This window comes from Saprolegnia diclina (assembly GCF_000281045.1).
Source record: "Saprolegnia diclina VS20 unplaced genomic scaffold supercont1.8, whole genome shotgun sequence".
NCBI lineage: Eukaryota > Oomycota > Saprolegniomycetes > Saprolegniales > Saprolegniaceae > Saprolegnia > Saprolegnia diclina.
Genome location: NW_008246075.1, coordinates 978,357 through 996,223, shown reverse-complemented (window position 1 = coordinate 996,223; position 17,867 = coordinate 978,357). Strand labels below are relative to the sequence as shown.

The window sequence follows — 17,867 nt, the reverse complement described above, 5'->3', positions numbered from 1 at the left end:
GCGGTTTCCGGCGACTATCAATACGTCGTATGAAGGCCGCGCGTGAGTAACAGGCGATGTATTATTATAATTTGATATTTTAATATTTCATGCCGGTCGCCCAACTTTACAGGCCTGAAAACAGCAGGACTCCATACAAACCAGGCGCCCGAGCCTCTTCCGTCGCTATCCGGACACGACGACGGCACCGGAAACTAGCATCATCGACCGCGTCCAATATACGAGCAGCGCCGAGGTCGAGAAGGACGCAGGACGCTCAGAGAGAAGCGCGGAGGATGGTGGGTTCTTGCACTGTATTACATGCGTCTCGGATCGTCGAACCGCATGAGAAGTAGCCGGTCCGAGCGGGATGCGTGGGACGTCGGTGATTGGCTGAAAGATTATCTGGTCCGCCAATCGGAAGCGTAGTATCAAGATGGCGCGATTTCTACATTGCGTTCTGCTTCGCCGAAACGGCAACAGGAATTGCGCCTGTCGCACGAGCGATGCCGATGCTCGGCGCGTTGCGGTCCGAGGGGGTTTATACATACACAGGACTTGTTCATATTGAGAGCGATATTGAATGTAGCAGCTAGACCTCAAGTACAACAATGCACAGTAATATCATTGTCTGCACTGAACATTCCTACCAATACTGGTTGCCGGGAAGCGTCCGGCTTTCGAACGCGCGACACATCGCTCAGCACGGCTTTTTGGACGTGTTTTCGCGGACCTTGCTGCAACGCCACTCGATGCAGCGTCGCCAGTTATTAGCCACCCCCATTATTGAGCCAAGCCGTGCGCAAGAGTGCAAGCAACGGCACTCGTGTCGGCCGATCGCGATCATATTCCCACGTCATTGAGGACGCAAGTCGATTACTGCCTCGTGATGGATAGAGTTCAAGTACATCCTTCGGCAATCTTGTCAATACCGTACCGTACTACGCGAATATGTGGTCGGTGAGTTGCTGCAGTTGTGTCCACGGAGACGCACCCTCTGGCTCCTGTTCGTTCACGGCATAAAAGGGCAGAAACCTCCTGTACTAGTACACCTGGAGCAGCTACTGATGTACTAGCATACGTTGTTGAATGCTTTACGAGCCACGTTGACGAGTTGGCGCGTGTGGAAGGGCAATTGTAGATTAGCGACGTGCCGATGCGGCGTCCTTGGCCGTGTGACCGAGATCATGAGCGGAGGCCAATTGTACTGGTACCCAGATCAATCCTCGCCGATGGTTCGAGTTGTCAAGGCAGCTTGCTAAGTATCGTTCGTTGGTGAAGAGCTAGTAGACCATCCCAACCTCCTTCCCTAACATTACCCATGTACACACTTGCAGGGAATGTGTGAACGCCTCAACATGACGGGCGACCTCATTGTGTCTCCATTCCTGGTCACGACACAATGCGTACTGGTACGGGTAGGGCATGGGATCGTAGGGTAAGTGTTGATGCGAGTACACGTCAAGCACAGTCACCGACTCGGCGAAAGGAAAACCATCGAGCCTGTAGGTACCGGTGCCGGGACAAGGAGTGTAGGAATACCAGTACACTTTATCGAGTGCTATTGTGTCGAAGGTAGACATGCGATGCCTTCCCAACACTCCCCATTGCGCCACCCTGATGATACATAAGCGGGGGCGCTGAGGCACCGAATGCCTGCGTTGTCGCGGTATCTTCAACACGTGCATGGTTGAAGCAACACGAGCTTAGTACGATCGATAATACACAAGGCATTGAACCGTCCTCACAATACCACACTTGAGAGTATCCAAGTGGATTGAAGTGTCGAAATGAACGGCTCTCGTCCAATTGCACTGTACCGTAGTACACCCAGAAACGTCATTCAGACCGTACAGAAGGGCAACGCTCGCAGACCACCCTTGCCTTGACATCGGCGCCAACTATTTTTCTTGCACTGAAATCGCTGCTACCATATAGCAAACTTCGGTCGATGATAATGCAGGAGGACGCGTGCAAAAGCTTGGCGCCAAGGCCGTTGACGCCCGCCTTTGCAATGCTCTGTGCGCGTGCATCTGCTGGCGTCATCCATAGCTTCCATGGCTTCCATCGTGACACGTTACGTCGTGCGTTCTCTCAGGGAACCTTTCTTGGTGGACTGCGTCGGTCCGAGCCATGGTTGATAGCCGCTGCGAAAGGCTTCCATGCCCCCTTTTCGCCAACAACGTATTTTGCATCGCAGAGAGCATACAAGGTCATCCCACCATGGTTGTGTCAAAGCGCTGGCCACTGCAAGGTGGGCGTTTGTTGCCGGCCACAGTTGGCTCCATATGGGCCGACGGCCAAGAGATGTGGAGCGCCAAGGTCAAAATTCAATGGATATCGCGCTTCAGATCACGCCACATCCTTGGCCAGCTGTCCGGTGTGCAAATGTAGCCGTGCATTACACATCGTACGCTCAATGTACGTACTATTTATCGTATTGTTTGTATGAATGTACGATATTGCTGTCCATTGAAAACGTATGGCGCGCCGCAGGCGTAACTCGCGGGAGCTCCGTCAGAGCCCAACCACATCTGGCCAAGGTGCCCTTTTATGCTGTGGACTAGGATACTAAAATTGCATTCTGCACAGGTATCCAGTTTCAAAGGTCTTCTCCGTGGTCTTTTCTGTTTTATACGAGGTAGGGAAGCATCATAAACAACAGAGTATAGGATGTAAGAGGTATGTGAAGCCACCAAATCGAATTTGCGCCCGGCCTGCAACCACTTTCGATTTCTTCCTCAAGCCATGGAGCGGCAGAACAGCTTGCGGGAGCGGGCCGGGAGCGCGCGGCTCCGCGCGGGCAGCCACCGGGCGTCCATGCACCAGCGGTCGTCGGCCGACATCGTCGCGGTCTCGACCGAGATGCGCCAGCGCATGGAGGCGCGCAAGCAGGCCAAGAAGGGCGGCAAGAAGGGCGGCAACGACCAGCATGATGCTCGGCGTGAGCTTGTCATGACCGAGCACAAGATCAGCATCCCCGAGCTCTGCGCTGACCTCATGACCGATCCCGAGGTCGGTATGTCGACCGACCACGTCGAGATGCGCAAGCAGAAGGAAGGCCTCAACATGCTCACGCCGCCCAAGGAGGTCTCGGAGTGGATCAAGCTCTTCCGCGAGCTCACGGGCTTCTTCTCGATCCTGCTCTTTGTCGGCGCGGCCGCGTGCTTTGGCTGCTACTTCCTCGCGTACGACATCACGCAGCTCTACACGGCGACCGCGCTCTTCGTGACGATCCTCGTCACCGGGTTTTTCTCGTACTTTCAGAACCGCAAGTCGTCCAACCTCATGGAGTCGTTCAAGAACATGATGCCCACGATGATCACGGTCGTCCGCGACGGCAAGTCGCAAAAGATCAACGCATCCCAGCTGGTGCGCGGCGACATTGTGCTCCTCAAGGGCGGCGACAAGGTGCCCGCCGACATCCGCGTCGTCGAGTGCTCGGACGACTTTTTGGTCGACAACTCGTGCCTCACGGGCGAGTCGGAGCCAATCAAGCGCGTGCCGCACTGCACGGACGAGAACCCGCTCGAGACGAAGAACCTGTGCTTCTTTGGCACGCTCATTCCGCAAGGCAACGGCAAGGGCATCGTCGTCAACATTGGCGATTCGACTGTCATGGGCCGCATCGCCAAGCTTGCGACCGCCACGGGCTCGGAGCTGACCCCGATCGCGCGCGAGATCAACCACTTTGTGCACATCATCACGGGCGTCGCTGTCACGACCGGCGTCATCTTTTTCATTGTGGGCTTTATCAAGAAGCTCGAGTTTTCGACCAACCTCGCGTTCATGATTGGCATCATTGTCGCCAACGTGCCCGAAGGCCTCCTCGCGACCGTGACCGTGTGCCTCTCGCTCGCGGCGTCGCGCATGTCGAAGAAGAACATGCTCGTCAAGAACCTCCAGGGCGTCGAGACGCTCGGGTCCACGACGTGCATTTGCTCGGACAAGACGGGCACGCTCACGCAAAACATCATGACGGTCGCCAACGTCGTGTACGACAACAAGATTTTCGACGCCGAGTGCTCGCTCACGCCGACGCCCAGCTACAACCTCGCGGACGACAGCTTTGTGCGCCTTCAGCGCTGCGCGACGCTGTGCAACAATGCGGTCTTTGACGAAGAGTCCAAGTTTGAGTCGATCGTGTCGGCTGACGGCGACTCGATCTCGCGTGGCGCACCGCTCGTCTTCAAGGTTAACGACAAGATCAACTGGGAGACGATCGGCGACGCGTCCGAGTCGGCCATGATCAAGTTTGTCCAGGACAAGCGCGATATCATGGAGTACCGCAAGGCGTGCCCCAAGGTCAAGGAGATTCCGTTCAACTCGAAAAACAAGTACCAAGTCTCGATCCACAAGCTCGACGACGACGAGTCCAAGAACTTGCTGCTTGTCATGAAGGGCGCGCCCGAGCGCATCACGGCGCGCTGCGGCTCGGTCATGATCAACGGCCAGGAGCTCCCGATGACGCCCGAGCGCCTCGCTGAGATTGACGACCTTCAACTCCAGCTCTCGAAGCGCGGCATGCGTGTGCTCGGCTTTGCGGAAAAGTCGCTCGACGTCGCGCGGTACCCGCACTCGTACGAATTTTCGACCGACAACCCCAACTTTCCCCTCGGCGAGAAGGACGTCGACTACGACATGATCCCGACGCCGCTCAAGAACGTCGAAGAGCCGCTCTGCTTTGTCGGCCTCATGGCGCTCATCGACCCGCCGCGCCCCGAGGTGCTTGGCGCTGTCGAGAAGTGCAAGACGGCCGGTATCCGCGTCATCATGGTCACGGGCGACCACCCCGTGACGGCCAAGGCCATTGCGCACAAGGTCGGCATCTTGTGGGGCCCGACGAAGGAAGACATTGAAGAGTCGAACGCGGCGGGAAACTTGTACGAGGACCCGAGTAGCGCGCGTGCGATCGTCGTGCCTGGCTGGACCATCTCGGTAGACACGCCCGAGGAAGAGTGGGACCGCATCCTCGACCACCCGCAGATTGTGTTTGCGCGCACGTCGCCGCAGCAGAAGCTCATCATTGTCGAGAACTGCCAGCGCCGCAAGGAGATTGTGGCCGTGACTGGTGACGGCGTGAACGACTCGCCGGCGCTCAAGAAGGCCGACATTGGTGTCGCCATGGGTATCATGGGCTCGGAAGTCTCCAAGGAAGCGGCCGACATGATCCTCCTCGACGACAACTTTGCCTCGATCGTCTGCGGCGTCGAAGAAGGCCGCATCATCTTTGACAACCTCAAGAAGTCGATTGCGTATGCGCTGGCGGCCAACATCCCCGAGCTCGTCCCGGTCTTGCTCAACGTCATCATCAACGTGCCGCTGCCGCTCACGGCGCTGCTCATGATTGCGATCTGCCTCGGCACGGATATGGTGCCGGCGATTTCGATGGCGTACGAAGGCGCCGAGAACGACATCATGCTCCGCCCGCCGCGCAACGCCGCCGTCGACCGCCTCGTCACCAAGAAGCTCATTACGTTCTCGTACCTCATGATGGGCATCATTGAGGCGACGGCCGGCATGTTCTGCTACTTTACGGTCATGAACAGCTACGGCTACTCGCCCAAGGTGCTTCCGGGTCTTGGTGGCGCTTACTACGGTCGCCATGTCATGTGGTGCAAGACTGACGGTGGCGTCTACTGCTCGGCCGGTGGCAAGTCGCTCGATACGCCGCTCGGTGCGTTTGGCCCCGATGCCAAGTGCGGTCTCACGTACAACGCTACGATTCCGACCGGCGGCAACATTTTTGACGCTCAGATCTTCTGGGACCCTAAGGAAGATGGCACGCTCGTCGACTGCCAGTATGCGGTCGGCAACTTTGTTGGCGGCGACTCCAAGCCCGGCAACTTTGACAAGTTCAACCCGACCACGTATGGCTCGTTTACCAGCAAGAACGCGGTACCGACGTACCAATCGATGGCGGCGGCCTACGCCGCGGGCTACCACCCGTACACACCGATGAAGGCGCGTCGGTCGAGCTTCTTCAAGAAGACGTACCTCGAGTACGACGTGACCAGCTCGGACGTTGTGGGTCTTGGCAGCGCGACCCCCGAGCTCATGGCGAGCTACCAACCGTTTGGTGTCTGGGCGGCGACGTCGACTGATACGGACGGCGGTCTCAGTAACTCGGACTACGTCGACAACTTCAAGGACCAGCTCGTGGCGATCGTCTCGGCCAACGGCACGGCGAGCGCGACGACGACGCCGATGGGCGACCAAAAGTACAGCAAGGCCACGTACGTCCGCCAGGTCAAGAACGCGGACGGGTCGGTGTCGTGCTCGGGCGTCGCGTGCTTGCTCGACTTTGCTGCCGGGTTTACGTACACGGATACGAGCGGCACGACGTACTCGAACGTGCTCTCGCGCGTCATGCAGTCGGAGGCGCTCGCGATTGCCCAAACGGCGTACTTTGTCGCGGTCATTATGAGCCAGTGGGGCAACCTGCTCATCTGCAAGACGCGGTACCTCTCGCTCTTCACGCAGGGCATGCGCAACGACGTGATGTTCATGGGCCTCATGTTTGAAACGCTCATCGGCGCGATCATGAGCTACTCGGGCTTCTTCAACACGATCTTCTCGACGGGCTCGATGCGTCTCACGCACTGGTTCTGCGGTATGCCGTTCACGCTGCTCATCTTTTCGGTCGACGAGATGCGCAAGTACATGCTGCGCGAAACCTCGGTCACGACTGTCGACCCGGACACGGGCCGCATGGTGCGCACGCCCGGCTGGATCGAGCGCAACACGTACTACTAAGACACACGAGAATAGACTTCGATTGCTTGTATACATCCTGTCAGTCTTTAGGCGTCCGGGTCCTCGGGCGGCGACGGGTCCACGAGCACGTCGGGCTGCTCTTGCAAGTTGGTAAACTTGAGCTTGGCGTCGTTGTCGCCGTCGGGCGCGACGCCAAAGTCGACCTGGAGCGGCTTGGGCAACTGCACTTGGTGGTCGGCGCCAAACTTGGCCTTGAGCCCATGGCCAACGTAGACATTGAGAAACTTCTTGCCGACGCCGAGCGTCACGGCGCCGGGCCACACGAGCGACTTGACGACTGCGATCTCACCGACGGCCGCCGAGACCGTCGTAGGCACCCGTTCGACACGCCACGAATTTGGCTTGTCTTCGGAAAGCGCCCGCAACGGCTCGACTAACTCTTCGCCCTCCCACGGTACCTCTTCGCCGTCGTCGTTGGTCTTCGGCGGCAGCGCCACGCTGCGCCCGTACTTGTCGTTGATCTCTTTGGTGTAGTGCACCCACGTCCCAAGCTCGGCGAGCTCGGCGGCCGACTTGGCCTCAGGTGCCTCCTCGGGTGGCTCGATCGCTCCTTCCTCCGTGACGACAAAGTACCCGGCCGGGCACAGCACGGTCGACGACGAAATGCGGGCAATTTGCGCCCGCAAGAAGTTCTTCTCCGTCCCTGGAAACGGCGGGTGGCCATGCACCTAGCACCTCGTTTCGTATGCTCAGAGTAGCTCGCGTGTACCTTGCCCTCGAGGTTGCTGCGCACGAAGCGACGAAGCGCGCGGGCAGCGAGGATCTGGTCGCGCCGCACCGGCGGTAGCTGCACCCACTCGTATGTGCCTACGAAGAGTCCCGTAGCTTCGTTGGTGCATGAGATGCCTGTTACCATTGTCCTTCATGACCCAGTACGTGTTTCGATTGAGGCCGTTGGCACCTTCTTCGGCGTCTTGGTCTTCCGGCTCGTAGGGTTCCGGCAGCTCGCCTTCTGCAACGTAGTAGTCGGTGCCAATGCCAAGGATCTTGCCCCAGAAACGCAGCTTGACGGTGGTGTTGACCGTCGCGAGCTTCTGCAGTGCGAGTGAGAGGCGGAACGTCTCACCGCGCGAAAAGCCGAGGCCCGCCCACTCAAACATGTTGGCCTCGTCCAAGAGGTCGGCGACGCCTGTCGGCGTCTCGGGCGCCACCTCTTCGTCGCCGTTCTGTATCTTGAGTAGGCTGGTTGCCGCCTTGCCCCATGCTTCTTGCTGCGCCTTCTACTCATGCAGAGCTCGACTAGGCGCCATGGCTACATACCACGTACCGCTTGGGCGTCGATGGCGTTCTCGGCAGCGATCGCTTCGGCTGGCCGCTTGAAGCGCTCTTGGCGTACCGTGCACGAGAGGTGCTCGAACGCATTCACCGCGTCGTTGGGCCGCTCGACGAGCACGCGCAAGAGCACGTCCGAGAGGTGGTCGTACAGGTTCACGCCGCCGAGGTCCAGGCGCAGGAATGCTTTCGCCTCCTCCAAGGTCAAGTTGGGGCCCGACATGGCCGATGCGAATCCAAGATTGCCGACGCTTCGCCGAACCGACTTGTCGCGGATTGGCCAAAACTCAATCTTTCCGCCAACGAAGAGGCTAATCCCACGCAACTTAATGTCCCGCCTCCGCATTATGCACCATAGACGTCACCCAGGGTATCGCACCGACGTCCAGTGCGCTTAATGAGATGCTTTCTATCAAATAGGTCGCTAGACGTAGACCCAAAGGCGCGTATTGATGCAAAGGAAATGGCCTATGGACCAGTAACGGGCGTGGAAATAGCCATGATGCATTATACGGACAGCGCGATTGTCCGGATAACGCAACGTCTGAGGCTCGCGCCAAAACGGGAATGAGCGAGAGCCCCGGGGCGAGCCAAGCGACCGACGGAGGCCGCGCGGCCCGGCGGATGGGGCGGACGAAGGAGTGGGAGTGCAGCATGTGCACCCTCCTGAACGGCTACCAGCGGAAGACGTGCGCGGCCTGCGGGGCGGCGCGGCCGGACGCGCCATCGGACGCGCTCTCCCAGCTGTCGCAGGCGCTGCCGACGAAGCCCAAGAAGCGCCTCCGTCTGAGCATGCCAGCGGCGCCTATGATGAGCCAGTTCGATCCCCCAGCGCCGTCGTCGCCCGAGCAGAAGCGACCGCGGACCCAAGATCCGGGCCAGCGGGCGCTGCGCGGAGGAACGGCGAGTGGCTGGGGCGCTTCCCAGACAGCGGCGCCCGAACCCAACATCAACGACGACGACGACGAAGAGAAACGACCGCCACCAGCGCGACTAGAAGCCTCACCAGCACCGCCAAGCCTTAAAGTGCCGGCTCGAGCGACAAAAAAGGCCGGCTTGCTGCGGCCATGGGCGCCGGCCCTGCCCAAAGACGAGCTCGTCCCTCAAACACCGCCGCAGAACGACCCGGAAGAAGCGTCTACAGCTGGAAACCCGCGTCTGCTTTCCATCGAGCGACCCCGGCCGCTCGGCAGCTTCTTTTTCGGTGCCAAGTCGACTGTGGTATTTCCCAGACTGCAGAGGACAGTAGTGCGACCCACCGAGACGCCAGCGTCGACAACCGCAGCACCCCCGACCCTTCCGGCCTTGACGCAGTCGAACGGTCCGCACACGGCTGCCGACTTAATGGGTCGTTGGATGGCAGCGCCGCGCAAGACTAAGCCGCCGCCCGTCGTCGAGACGCCACGACCCGAGCCGGAGCAGTCAGAGCTACCGGACCCCGAGATACCCGACTCGGTACAACCAGACCACGTACAAGCGCACGAGGCGCCCCCCGAGCCGATACCGTCGCCAAGAGCTCAACCATTGTACGAAGACGATCCACCGGCCGCCGATCTCGACTACGATCATGGGCTGGACCTGACGCCGTCGGACGATGGCCCTGCTGCGAGCGACGACCCGGAGCCTGCATCTGCCGTCGTCAAGAGCGAGCGACCGTTTGTGGCGCCTGCGCTGGACACGGACGACGGCGAAGCGCCGAATTTTCAGCTGCTCGATTTCGCAAACATGCCTGCTGCGCCGGTCGCTGCCCCAACGTTCAACCTGCTGCCACCCGAGAGTCCACCTCAATTCAACATGCTGGGCATGGTGGCCCCACCGGCAATCGAATCGCCACCAGCCTTTTCCTTGGTGCCGCCACAAGCCGCTGTGACGAGCCCCGTACCTTACACTAGCGTGGCCCGAACGATACCGGATGATGATATTGTGGCATCCCCACCACGGCTTTCCGTGGTGAACCGCGCTGCGTACGATTCGTCTCCCGAATCCCCGCTTCATCGACCAACTCTGGTGGAGAGGCCAAAGCGTCCCGTCGTCGCCTCGCCAGCACGAGCTCGGGCGCCATTGCCCGACAACGTGGTCGTGACGCCGCCTCGTAGCGCTCGTCGGTCGTTCTTCCAGGACGACGCTGGCGTCGACGCCGACGACGACGAGATCGACTCGCCCGTTCTTGCCTTGTCCGGTCGTAAGGCAGGTCGGCCGTCGCCGTTTGCCAAGATGCGCCAAGTGGGACTCCTCGACGACTCGAGCGAAGACGACGACGAGAAGGACGTCGTTATTGTGCCCCGGCGCCTCCGCAAACCACTCGCCCACGAGTCGCGAACGAGCCCCAGTCCGCGAAGAAGCCCCGTGCGCCGACGTGCCCCCGTGGTCGACAGCACACCACTGGAGAGTCCCATTCGATCACACGGACTGTCTCCAAGAAGCAGCCCGCTCCGCCCCCGGCGGCTGGTTTCGTCGCCGAGCAGCCTGCCAAGCAGCCCCGTTCGCCACGGCTGGAATTGCGAGCAGTGTACCTACGTCAACGAAAACCCGAACGGTCTGGCGTGTGCCATATGTGCTGCACCGAGAAAGATCGCGGCCGACGCTGCAAGCGTGCGGAACGACGTGCCGTGGACGTGCAACATTTGCACCAACGTCGAAGGCAAGGACCCACACAAGTGCACGCTCTGCGATTCGTCCCGAGGTACTGCTCGCTCTACATTAGTCCATGCCGCTGACAGTTGTGCGCTAGAGAACGACGGGTCGTCGCAAGTGCTGTTGAGGTGCGATGCCACATGAAGCGACCGCCCCTCTGACGCCTCTTGCGTAGGGACGTGGACGACGACGGCGAGGACATGTTCCACTTTGGTGACGACTCGAACGACGAGGCCGCGGCCGTTGTGGACTTGACCAAGCCCCGCGCCGTGGCCAAGTTTTACGACTCGGATTCGATCGAAGACGTCTCGGACAATGAGGTCGTCGCGATGCTGCCCTCGGCCCGGGACATTCCGCCGGCGCTGCGCGAGTTCAAGCACTTTACATCGGTCGCGAGTCTGCAAGCGCGTCAAACCGCGAGCGACCCGGGCATCGACTACCTCAACATGTTTGGTGCCAACCGGTTGCTGCATCGTCCTACGTATCGTTGTCTGATGTGCTTCTGTCGTAGGAACGGCAAAAGTTATGGCGATCGCCGCGTCAAGCGCCAGCGCGAGTCCAAGAAGCGACTGGAAGAGCAACGGCGCAACCCCGATGCCGGCTTTGAGTCGGGCAAGCCCTCGAAACGCGGCAAGAAGGGCGGGAAAGGCGCGCGCTACAGTAGCAAGTCCAAGAAGGCATCGCCCGTCGCCACCTTTCGCAGTACGACGCCGTGTGCGACATTGTAAGCTCAGGATTTGACTCGTGTCTAGGTGCCAAGTATGCGATGCCGGCGTCGTTTTCGTTGGCCAGTGCGTCCGGCAAGTCGTCGACCAAGTCGGGCAAGCGCAAAGCCTCGGCGGATGCGTGGCTCAGCCGGTCAGCGCCAAGCTCGTCGGGACCCGTCGTGCTGTCCAACACGACGTTTGAGCCGCGTGGCAAGACCAAGTCGATGCGCGTCGTTGACGGCGGTATGGATTTTGCCAACGTCGGGCCGCCTGCCGCCCGCCGGCCGTCCGGTCCCGTCGAGTTTCGATCGTCGGACCTCGCCACATGGGAAGGCAAAGGGTCGCTGCATTTCGGCTAAGTTACGGGTACTTGTCGTGGAGCGTAAAGCTGTCAATGGCCGTGCGTGAGACCTTGGACATGGTGACGAGCGCGAGGAGGCCGAGGCTCACAAGGGCGCTGACGACAAAGAGCACGTCGAACCAGCAATAGTACACGTAATAGTCGATCGGCCCGAGCACCGCATCGATATGGCGTCTACATACCAGCCGCCAATCGTGTCCATGATCTCGCCACCGATACGCTTACTTGTGCTGCGTCGGGAGGTTCATGCGCATCATGACAAACGAAGACACAAAGTACATGCCCATGAGCTCGGCGAGGAAGAGCACGACCGAGTTGTTGGAGACACTGCTCGAGAACGTCCGGAACACCTAGTACACACACTATAATGTCCTTCCGCCACACAACGCGCGTCCTACCTTGAGGAGCATGATGAGAAAGCCGCGGGTCTGGGTAAACACGAGGATGCCCACGAGCGTCAGCGACGAAATGTCCGAGATGAAGCGGACATTGATCTACGCGTTGGGTTATCGCAAGAGGACGTAACGACAAGTACCCAAGACGCGAGCGCTGGCCAGAGGTACAGTATTTTTTCCATCGCGTTGGTGATCGGGTCCTTGTCCCGGTCGCGGTTGAAGACGACGTTGACCGTGCTCATGACCATCTTGTAGAGGCAAAAGCCGCAAAAGAGGTAGCCAATGAGGTTGAAGAAACGCCCTTTGAGCGTGCGCATCTCAGCCGCGCGCTTCTACACACGCCACACTATAGGCATGTGCCTTGCGTTGCTGTGCGCACCTGGAGTTCGCGCATCGCGTGGATCTCCAAGAAGAGTTCTTGGCTCAGTGTCTCGAGGATCTCGACCTCCTTCTGTACGTTTTGCAGGTACGACTCTATAGGCAGCATTTATGGAAAACAAAGATCGGACAGAATCTCCATACCTTTCGACTCTTGCGGCGAGACCCAGTGCCACAAGCGTAGCAGCGGGTTGGCCCGGCCCGACGTGGTCTCGGTGCTCGCCACGTACCGGCGCTCGACGACGATCCGCTTCTTCTTGGTCACGACCATCTCGAGGTTCTGGCGCAGACGCTTCTCGAGGCAGCGCACGTCGTCTTCCTCGACGGTGCGCCAAAACATGCTCATGTACTCGTACGGGCCATTGACGGCGCCAAAGCCCGAGAGGACCGCCATGAAGTTGACGCCAAGGAAGCTCACACGGCTCACAAAGGCCTCAAGCGAGACAAACCACGCGATCGTCGTGGGCTGCGGCGTCGCGTCCTGCACGAGCGTGACGTAGTCGCCGAGCTTCCAGAACGCGTAGAGAAAGCCGAGCTCAAAGGTTGTCGCGAGCAGGAGCGCCGTGCGTCGCCGGCACTGTTGCTCGCGCGCCAACGTAAAGATAAGCACGAACGGGATGAGGTATGCAATGAGGAACGCGAGCACGACGAGGTCGAGCTGCCACACGAGCTGGCGCGTCTCGCTGTCGAGAACTGCCGCAAGCTCAAAGATGACGACCTCGAGAATGCTCATCGAGCACGCAAGGCAGACGCAGAAGATGAGCCGCGAGAAGACGCCCGTGTCTTTGACCTCGTAGTCCTGGAAGAGCCATCGCGAGAAGAAGATGTGGGCAAAGGCGAAGAAGCCGACGTAGCTGCCGCCCACGACAACCAGCTCCAGCATCGTCCCAATGTCCGAGTCCGGATAAAGTTGGGCAAAACTGGGACAAACATGACGTTTCGATATTTCGATGTGCAGCCTGGGTGCACACGCCGCCGGTCACAACGCCGGCACAGCGCCCAGCATACGTGCACTCAGCCGACAGCGTCAGCCGACCTGCAGTGGCGCGATTGCACACTTTGTACTACGGTTGTAGCACCGACATGGTGCAGGACGAGAGGCACCCGTTCACGTCATCCAGCTGATATGGCGACGAGCAAATATATATGAAGGACAGAAATCCACTTGTGGCAAGCCAGCGTCAGGGCTCACTCACGACAGCTGCACAGCTTGCCGTCGTTGTTGGTCGTGGCTTCGACGAGCGTTCGCATTCCGACGTCGCAAGGGGTGGATGATCCTCCCACAACCTCTTCCATGCTTCAGCTTGCTGCGGTCCTCGCCGTTGTCTTCCCACTCTCACGAGGAGGGCCTCACTGTATCATATAGAGGACGTCATGGCCATGAGGCCGCTGCTGTACATATATCGCTTGGCGGGTGGGGGAAGCCGCAGCGCGCCAGTGCGCGACGTTACCGGTCGCCATCCCGATCCTGTGCGACAGCATCCGGATAATGCGGACCGGACGTGCCGGATCGTACATGTATTGTACGGCACGTACATTCATACAAAAACAGAGATAAAACGTACGTGCCGTACAATCGGGTAGTGTTCGACAGAAACAGACTGGGCAATATTAGCTGGCCCTTTGGCTGTTCTCTACTCGCGATGAGGCAGAAGGAGCAGGGGACGCACAAGCAGTCCAACACTGGTGCGCCCATGGACAACAAGCCCAAGCCACAAGGACCTCGACCGACGGGCGCGGCCACGCCTGCGGGCGCCGGCCAGAGCGGTCGCGTCGGCTGCCTGCGCATGATCGACAACCGCCAGTTCCACTATGTCTACATGCTCTTGCTCTTTTGCGACTTCTTCGGCAACTGCGTCGCGGTGGCCTTTACGTCGCAGCAGACGTTCTACAAGTGGGGCCTCAAGACGCGGCTCTACTCGTGCGGCTTCATGGTGCTCTACCTCCTCGAGATGCTCTGCCGCGTCGTGTCACTGCGCGGCGCGCTCTTCCGGTCGCCGTCGTCCATGTTTGACTTGCTTGCGCTGCTGCTTCTCGCGGGCTGCTTGGCGGCGCGGTATGTCTCTTCACCTCTTCATCGTCCATAATGAGCTTGCGCAGGTTTGTGTTTTTCGATGCGCTCTCCAAGGTCGTCATCTCGGAGAACGGGTTTTATGACGCGCCGCAGTCGGAGCTGTACCCCAAGTACAAGACGAACCAGTACGAGCAGTACTGGACCGCGCTCTACTGCCTCCTCGCGTCCGCACGCATCATCTTCAAGCCGCGTGCGCGCATCTTCTCCAAGAAGCTGCACCGGTACGCCGACTCGGACCACTTGCTCATCTCGATGGCGTCGCTCCGGTCGTCGCTGCGTCGCATTCCCAACATCACGGAGGCTGCAATCGAGATGATGGAAACGGATCTGACGATCATTTGCGGGCGCAATGACGGCGACATGAGCCGCGCCGAGCTCATGCAGTTCCTCGAACGGGCGCTGTACTACCGCCCCAAAGAGATCTCGGCCAACATGTTTCTGTCGTACCTCCGCGACATTGACGCGCAGTCGTCCCAGTTTGTCTACGGCGCCTTGGACGTGATCAAGTCGACGCTGCGCCACTGGTCCAACCAGAAAGGCGCGCTCTTTTGTACGATCGTGGTCGTGCTTGTGCATGCAGCCATCGTGCCGGGGCTTGCGTACCTCATGCAGATTCTCGGCGATTACGCCTTCCCCAAGTCGGTCATTGACACGGCCATCTACAATGCGAGTAGGGCTTTGTATCAAGTTTGTATCAGATCTGATATGCCCTGTGTAGCGACCAACTACCGCATCGAGCGCGCCGTCACATACCAGAACGTGACGACGGACCAGCAAGGCAACGACATTACGCTCGCGTACATCAAGCCCGAGCAGACGCTGGCGATTGGTGTCATTGGCATCCTCGTCATTTGCGTGCCGTTTGCGATCGTCGACTACTCGATGGGGTACTTTCAAGCGCTCATGATCTCCAAGGCCACGGAGCGGCTTCAGGACAAGCTCCTGCGTACGATTCTGTCGCAGCCGACGCTCTTCTTTTTCAAGCGCAGCGAAGGCGACCTGAACAATCTGTTTCAGTCGGACATTGCGCGCGTCAACTCGCTGTGGCAGGCCATTTTTTGGGTATTTTGTCTTTGATTTTCTCGCTTTTCGAACAAATGGCTCATAAGCGGTCGTAGAACCTCATGCACCCGATCGTGTCGGTCGTCGTCGGCTTTGCGTTCCTCTGCTACTTTGAGCCGACCGCCGGCCTTCTCTCGTTTGCGTTCTCAGCCATCATTGTCACGTCGGGCCCCCAAGGCCGCGCGTCCAAACGCTCGAAAGACTTTGGCTCGAAGAATGCGTACGTGGCGGCCGAGTTTCAAAATGCGATTGCGTGTCAAAAGGTCTGGGAAAATGTGGACAAGTTGTCCACCAACGCGGCGCGTATTGATTGTAAGGGTAGGTCGTGCGCGCGTACCGGATCCAAGCGCCGTTGGCGCAGAAGTTTGCCGCCAGCACGCTCTCGCTGCACACGGCGCAGTTCCTCAAGGACTTTTGGGCCGGCGTCGTCCAGATTTACGTCGAGTCGGCCATGTACATCTTCGTGTCGATCATCACGTCGTGCTTGGCGATCAAGGTCTTCAACGGGGACATCACGGTCGGCGATTTCTTCTCGGCCGTCACGCTCCTCGCGCGCATCTCGACGCCCGTGACGGTGCTCGGTGGCTTTATGCGCGTCGCGATCGGGAATGCGTCGAGTCTCCAGCGCCTCGACGAGATTGTCTACAGCGTACGTTTGTATATTGGACATGGTTTGTCCAATATTCAAAATACAATGCTAACGTGGAGTAGGAGCTGGCCGACAAGACGCACGACAAGGAAGACGATGCCAAGCCGTCGCTCAAGCGCATGCAGCACGGTCTCGCGACGCACGCGCTCAGCTTTCAGTACGATACGACGTCGGACCACTGGGACCTCTCGGACGTGCACGCGTCGTTTCCACTGGTACCGTTTGCGCTACTGTATACTTGATAGATTGATACGGTGTACAGGGGCACTATGTATGCATTGTGGGCCCCAGTGGCTGCGGCAAGAGTACGCTGCTCGGGTGCCTCATGCAGTTTTACACTCCGAGCGACGGCGCCATCACGATGGACGAAGCGGACGTGGCCGCGCACTCGAAGAAGAGCTACATGGCGCAAGTCGCGGTCGTGTTTCAAGACGGCGGGATCCTCAACGGCACGATTCTCGAAAATATCGAGTTGATACTTTGACATTTGGGTGATGGTGTCTGATATTGCCCTGTAGGTTTGGCAACATTGGCGCGACAAAAGAGGAATGCATGAAGGCGGCCGAGCTCGCCGAGTGCAGTGCCTTTATCAAGAACCTCAAGGACGGCTACGAGACGGTGGTCGGACAACACGCGACGTGCAACCTCAGTGGCGGTCAAGCGCAGCGCATCTGCCTCGCGCGCGCCCTCGTGCGCAAGCCGAGTGTGCTCCTTTTGGACGAAGCGACGTCGGCGCTCGACACGGAGACGGAGGCGTCGATCATTGATGCGCTGCGCAAGCTCGCCAAGAAGACGCACGTGACAGTCATCTCGGTGACGCACCGTCTGTCGACGACGCGCAATGCGGACGCGATCCTTGTCATGGACGCCGGTCGGCTCGTGGACCAAGGCACGTACAATGAGCTGCTCGATCGCCCAATGGGCCTCTTTGCCGAGCTCGTGCAAACGACCAAGGAGAAGGAGACGACGCCGTCGACGCGCCAGTCGCTGAGCTACGGCAACGAGTTTGTCGAGGACCTCTCGAACGTGCTCGACACGCACCGCGCGCTGCAAGAGTTTACGCAGCAGCTGCGCCCGCGCGTCGTACGTAGTGCTCTTCTGCGATACGAAGGTCTTACATACTTGTAGGACAGCGCGAGCTCGGGCGGGTGGCGCCGGAAGGAGTCGGGCGCGGCCATGAACCGCAAAATGACGGGCGAGGCCGACAACTACATCGTCTTGTAGCAGAGAACTCTATGAATTCGATTTGCATTCTTCTCGAATTGGCTGCTCTTGAGTTTGTCCACATCGCTGACAGCGGTTGGCGAGGTCCGGATAATGCGTGCGCCACAGCGTGCCAGCTCACGGTCATCCGGATACAGATGCGAAACATCCAAACATCCAACGGGCAGGCGGAGTCGGTGCGATGCTCAACCAAACCATGGTGGCGACGGACGACTTCACTGCCAACACGGCGACGATTGCGGCCACGACGAAGGCCTACCGGTAGAATGTCAACAACCGCGACCAAGAGCTCGCGCAGCAGGCGCAGTTCAACCGTTCACAGTCGCCAGCGCACCGGCGTTGACACCCGCCTCGA

The 17,867-nt window shown here is 59.3% G+C and overlaps 5 protein-coding genes across 5 annotated transcripts; 3 read left to right on the top strand and 2 right to left on the bottom strand.

Annotated features, from left to right (window-relative positions):
• Positions 1–2,727: 2,727 nt before the first annotated feature.
• Positions 2,728–6,735, top strand: SDRG_03623 (sodium/potassium-transporting ATPase subunit alpha; the record flags this gene model as incomplete). Its single annotated transcript, XM_008609259.1, has 1 exon — positions 2,728–6,735. The coding sequence occupies one exon, from the start codon at positions 2,728–2,730 to the stop codon at positions 6,733–6,735; it is 4,008 nt and encodes a 1,335-aa protein (XP_008607481.1).
• On the bottom strand, positions 6,244–8,297 carry SDRG_03622 (hypothetical protein). Its single transcript, XM_008609258.1, has 4 exons — positions 8,024–8,297; positions 7,610–7,976; positions 7,466–7,563; positions 6,244–7,424 (listed from the first exon to the last, which is right to left on the bottom strand). The coding sequence occupies exons 1-4, from the start codon at positions 8,249–8,251 to the stop codon at positions 6,783–6,785; spliced, it is 1,335 nt and encodes a 444-aa protein (XP_008607480.1). The 5' UTR covers positions 8,252–8,297; the 3' UTR covers positions 6,244–6,782.
• Positions 8,298–8,595: 298 nt separating this feature from the next.
• Positions 8,596–11,728, top strand: SDRG_03621 (hypothetical protein; the record flags this gene model as incomplete). Its single annotated transcript, XM_008609257.1, has 5 exons — positions 8,596–10,711; positions 10,760–10,790; positions 10,838–11,125; positions 11,174–11,364; positions 11,415–11,728. 5 exons carry the CDS (start codon positions 8,596–8,598, stop codon positions 11,726–11,728), a joined length of 2,940 nt encoding a protein of 979 aa, XP_008607479.1.
• On the bottom strand, positions 11,696–13,413 carry SDRG_03620 (hypothetical protein). The gene is made up of 6 exons (XM_008609256.1): positions 12,648–13,413; positions 12,505–12,599; positions 12,266–12,457; positions 12,129–12,224; positions 11,956–12,080; positions 11,696–11,904 (listed from the first exon to the last, which is right to left on the bottom strand). Exons 1-6 carry the CDS (start codon positions 13,384–13,386, stop codon positions 11,730–11,732), a joined length of 1,422 nt encoding a protein of 473 aa, XP_008607478.1. The 5' UTR covers positions 13,387–13,413; the 3' UTR covers positions 11,696–11,729.
• Positions 13,414–14,087: 674 nt separating this feature from the next.
• SDRG_03619 (hypothetical protein) lies at positions 14,088–17,555 on the top strand. The gene is made up of 9 exons (XM_008609255.1): positions 14,088–14,559; positions 14,604–15,247; positions 15,296–15,639; positions 15,696–15,902; positions 15,962–16,288; positions 16,351–16,503; positions 16,551–16,759; positions 16,807–17,371; positions 17,417–17,555. The coding sequence occupies exons 1-9, from the start codon at positions 14,147–14,149 to the stop codon at positions 17,510–17,512; spliced, it is 2,958 nt and encodes a 985-aa protein (XP_008607477.1). The 5' UTR covers positions 14,088–14,146; the 3' UTR covers positions 17,513–17,555.
• The last annotated feature ends 312 nt before the right edge of the window (positions 17,556–17,867 follow it).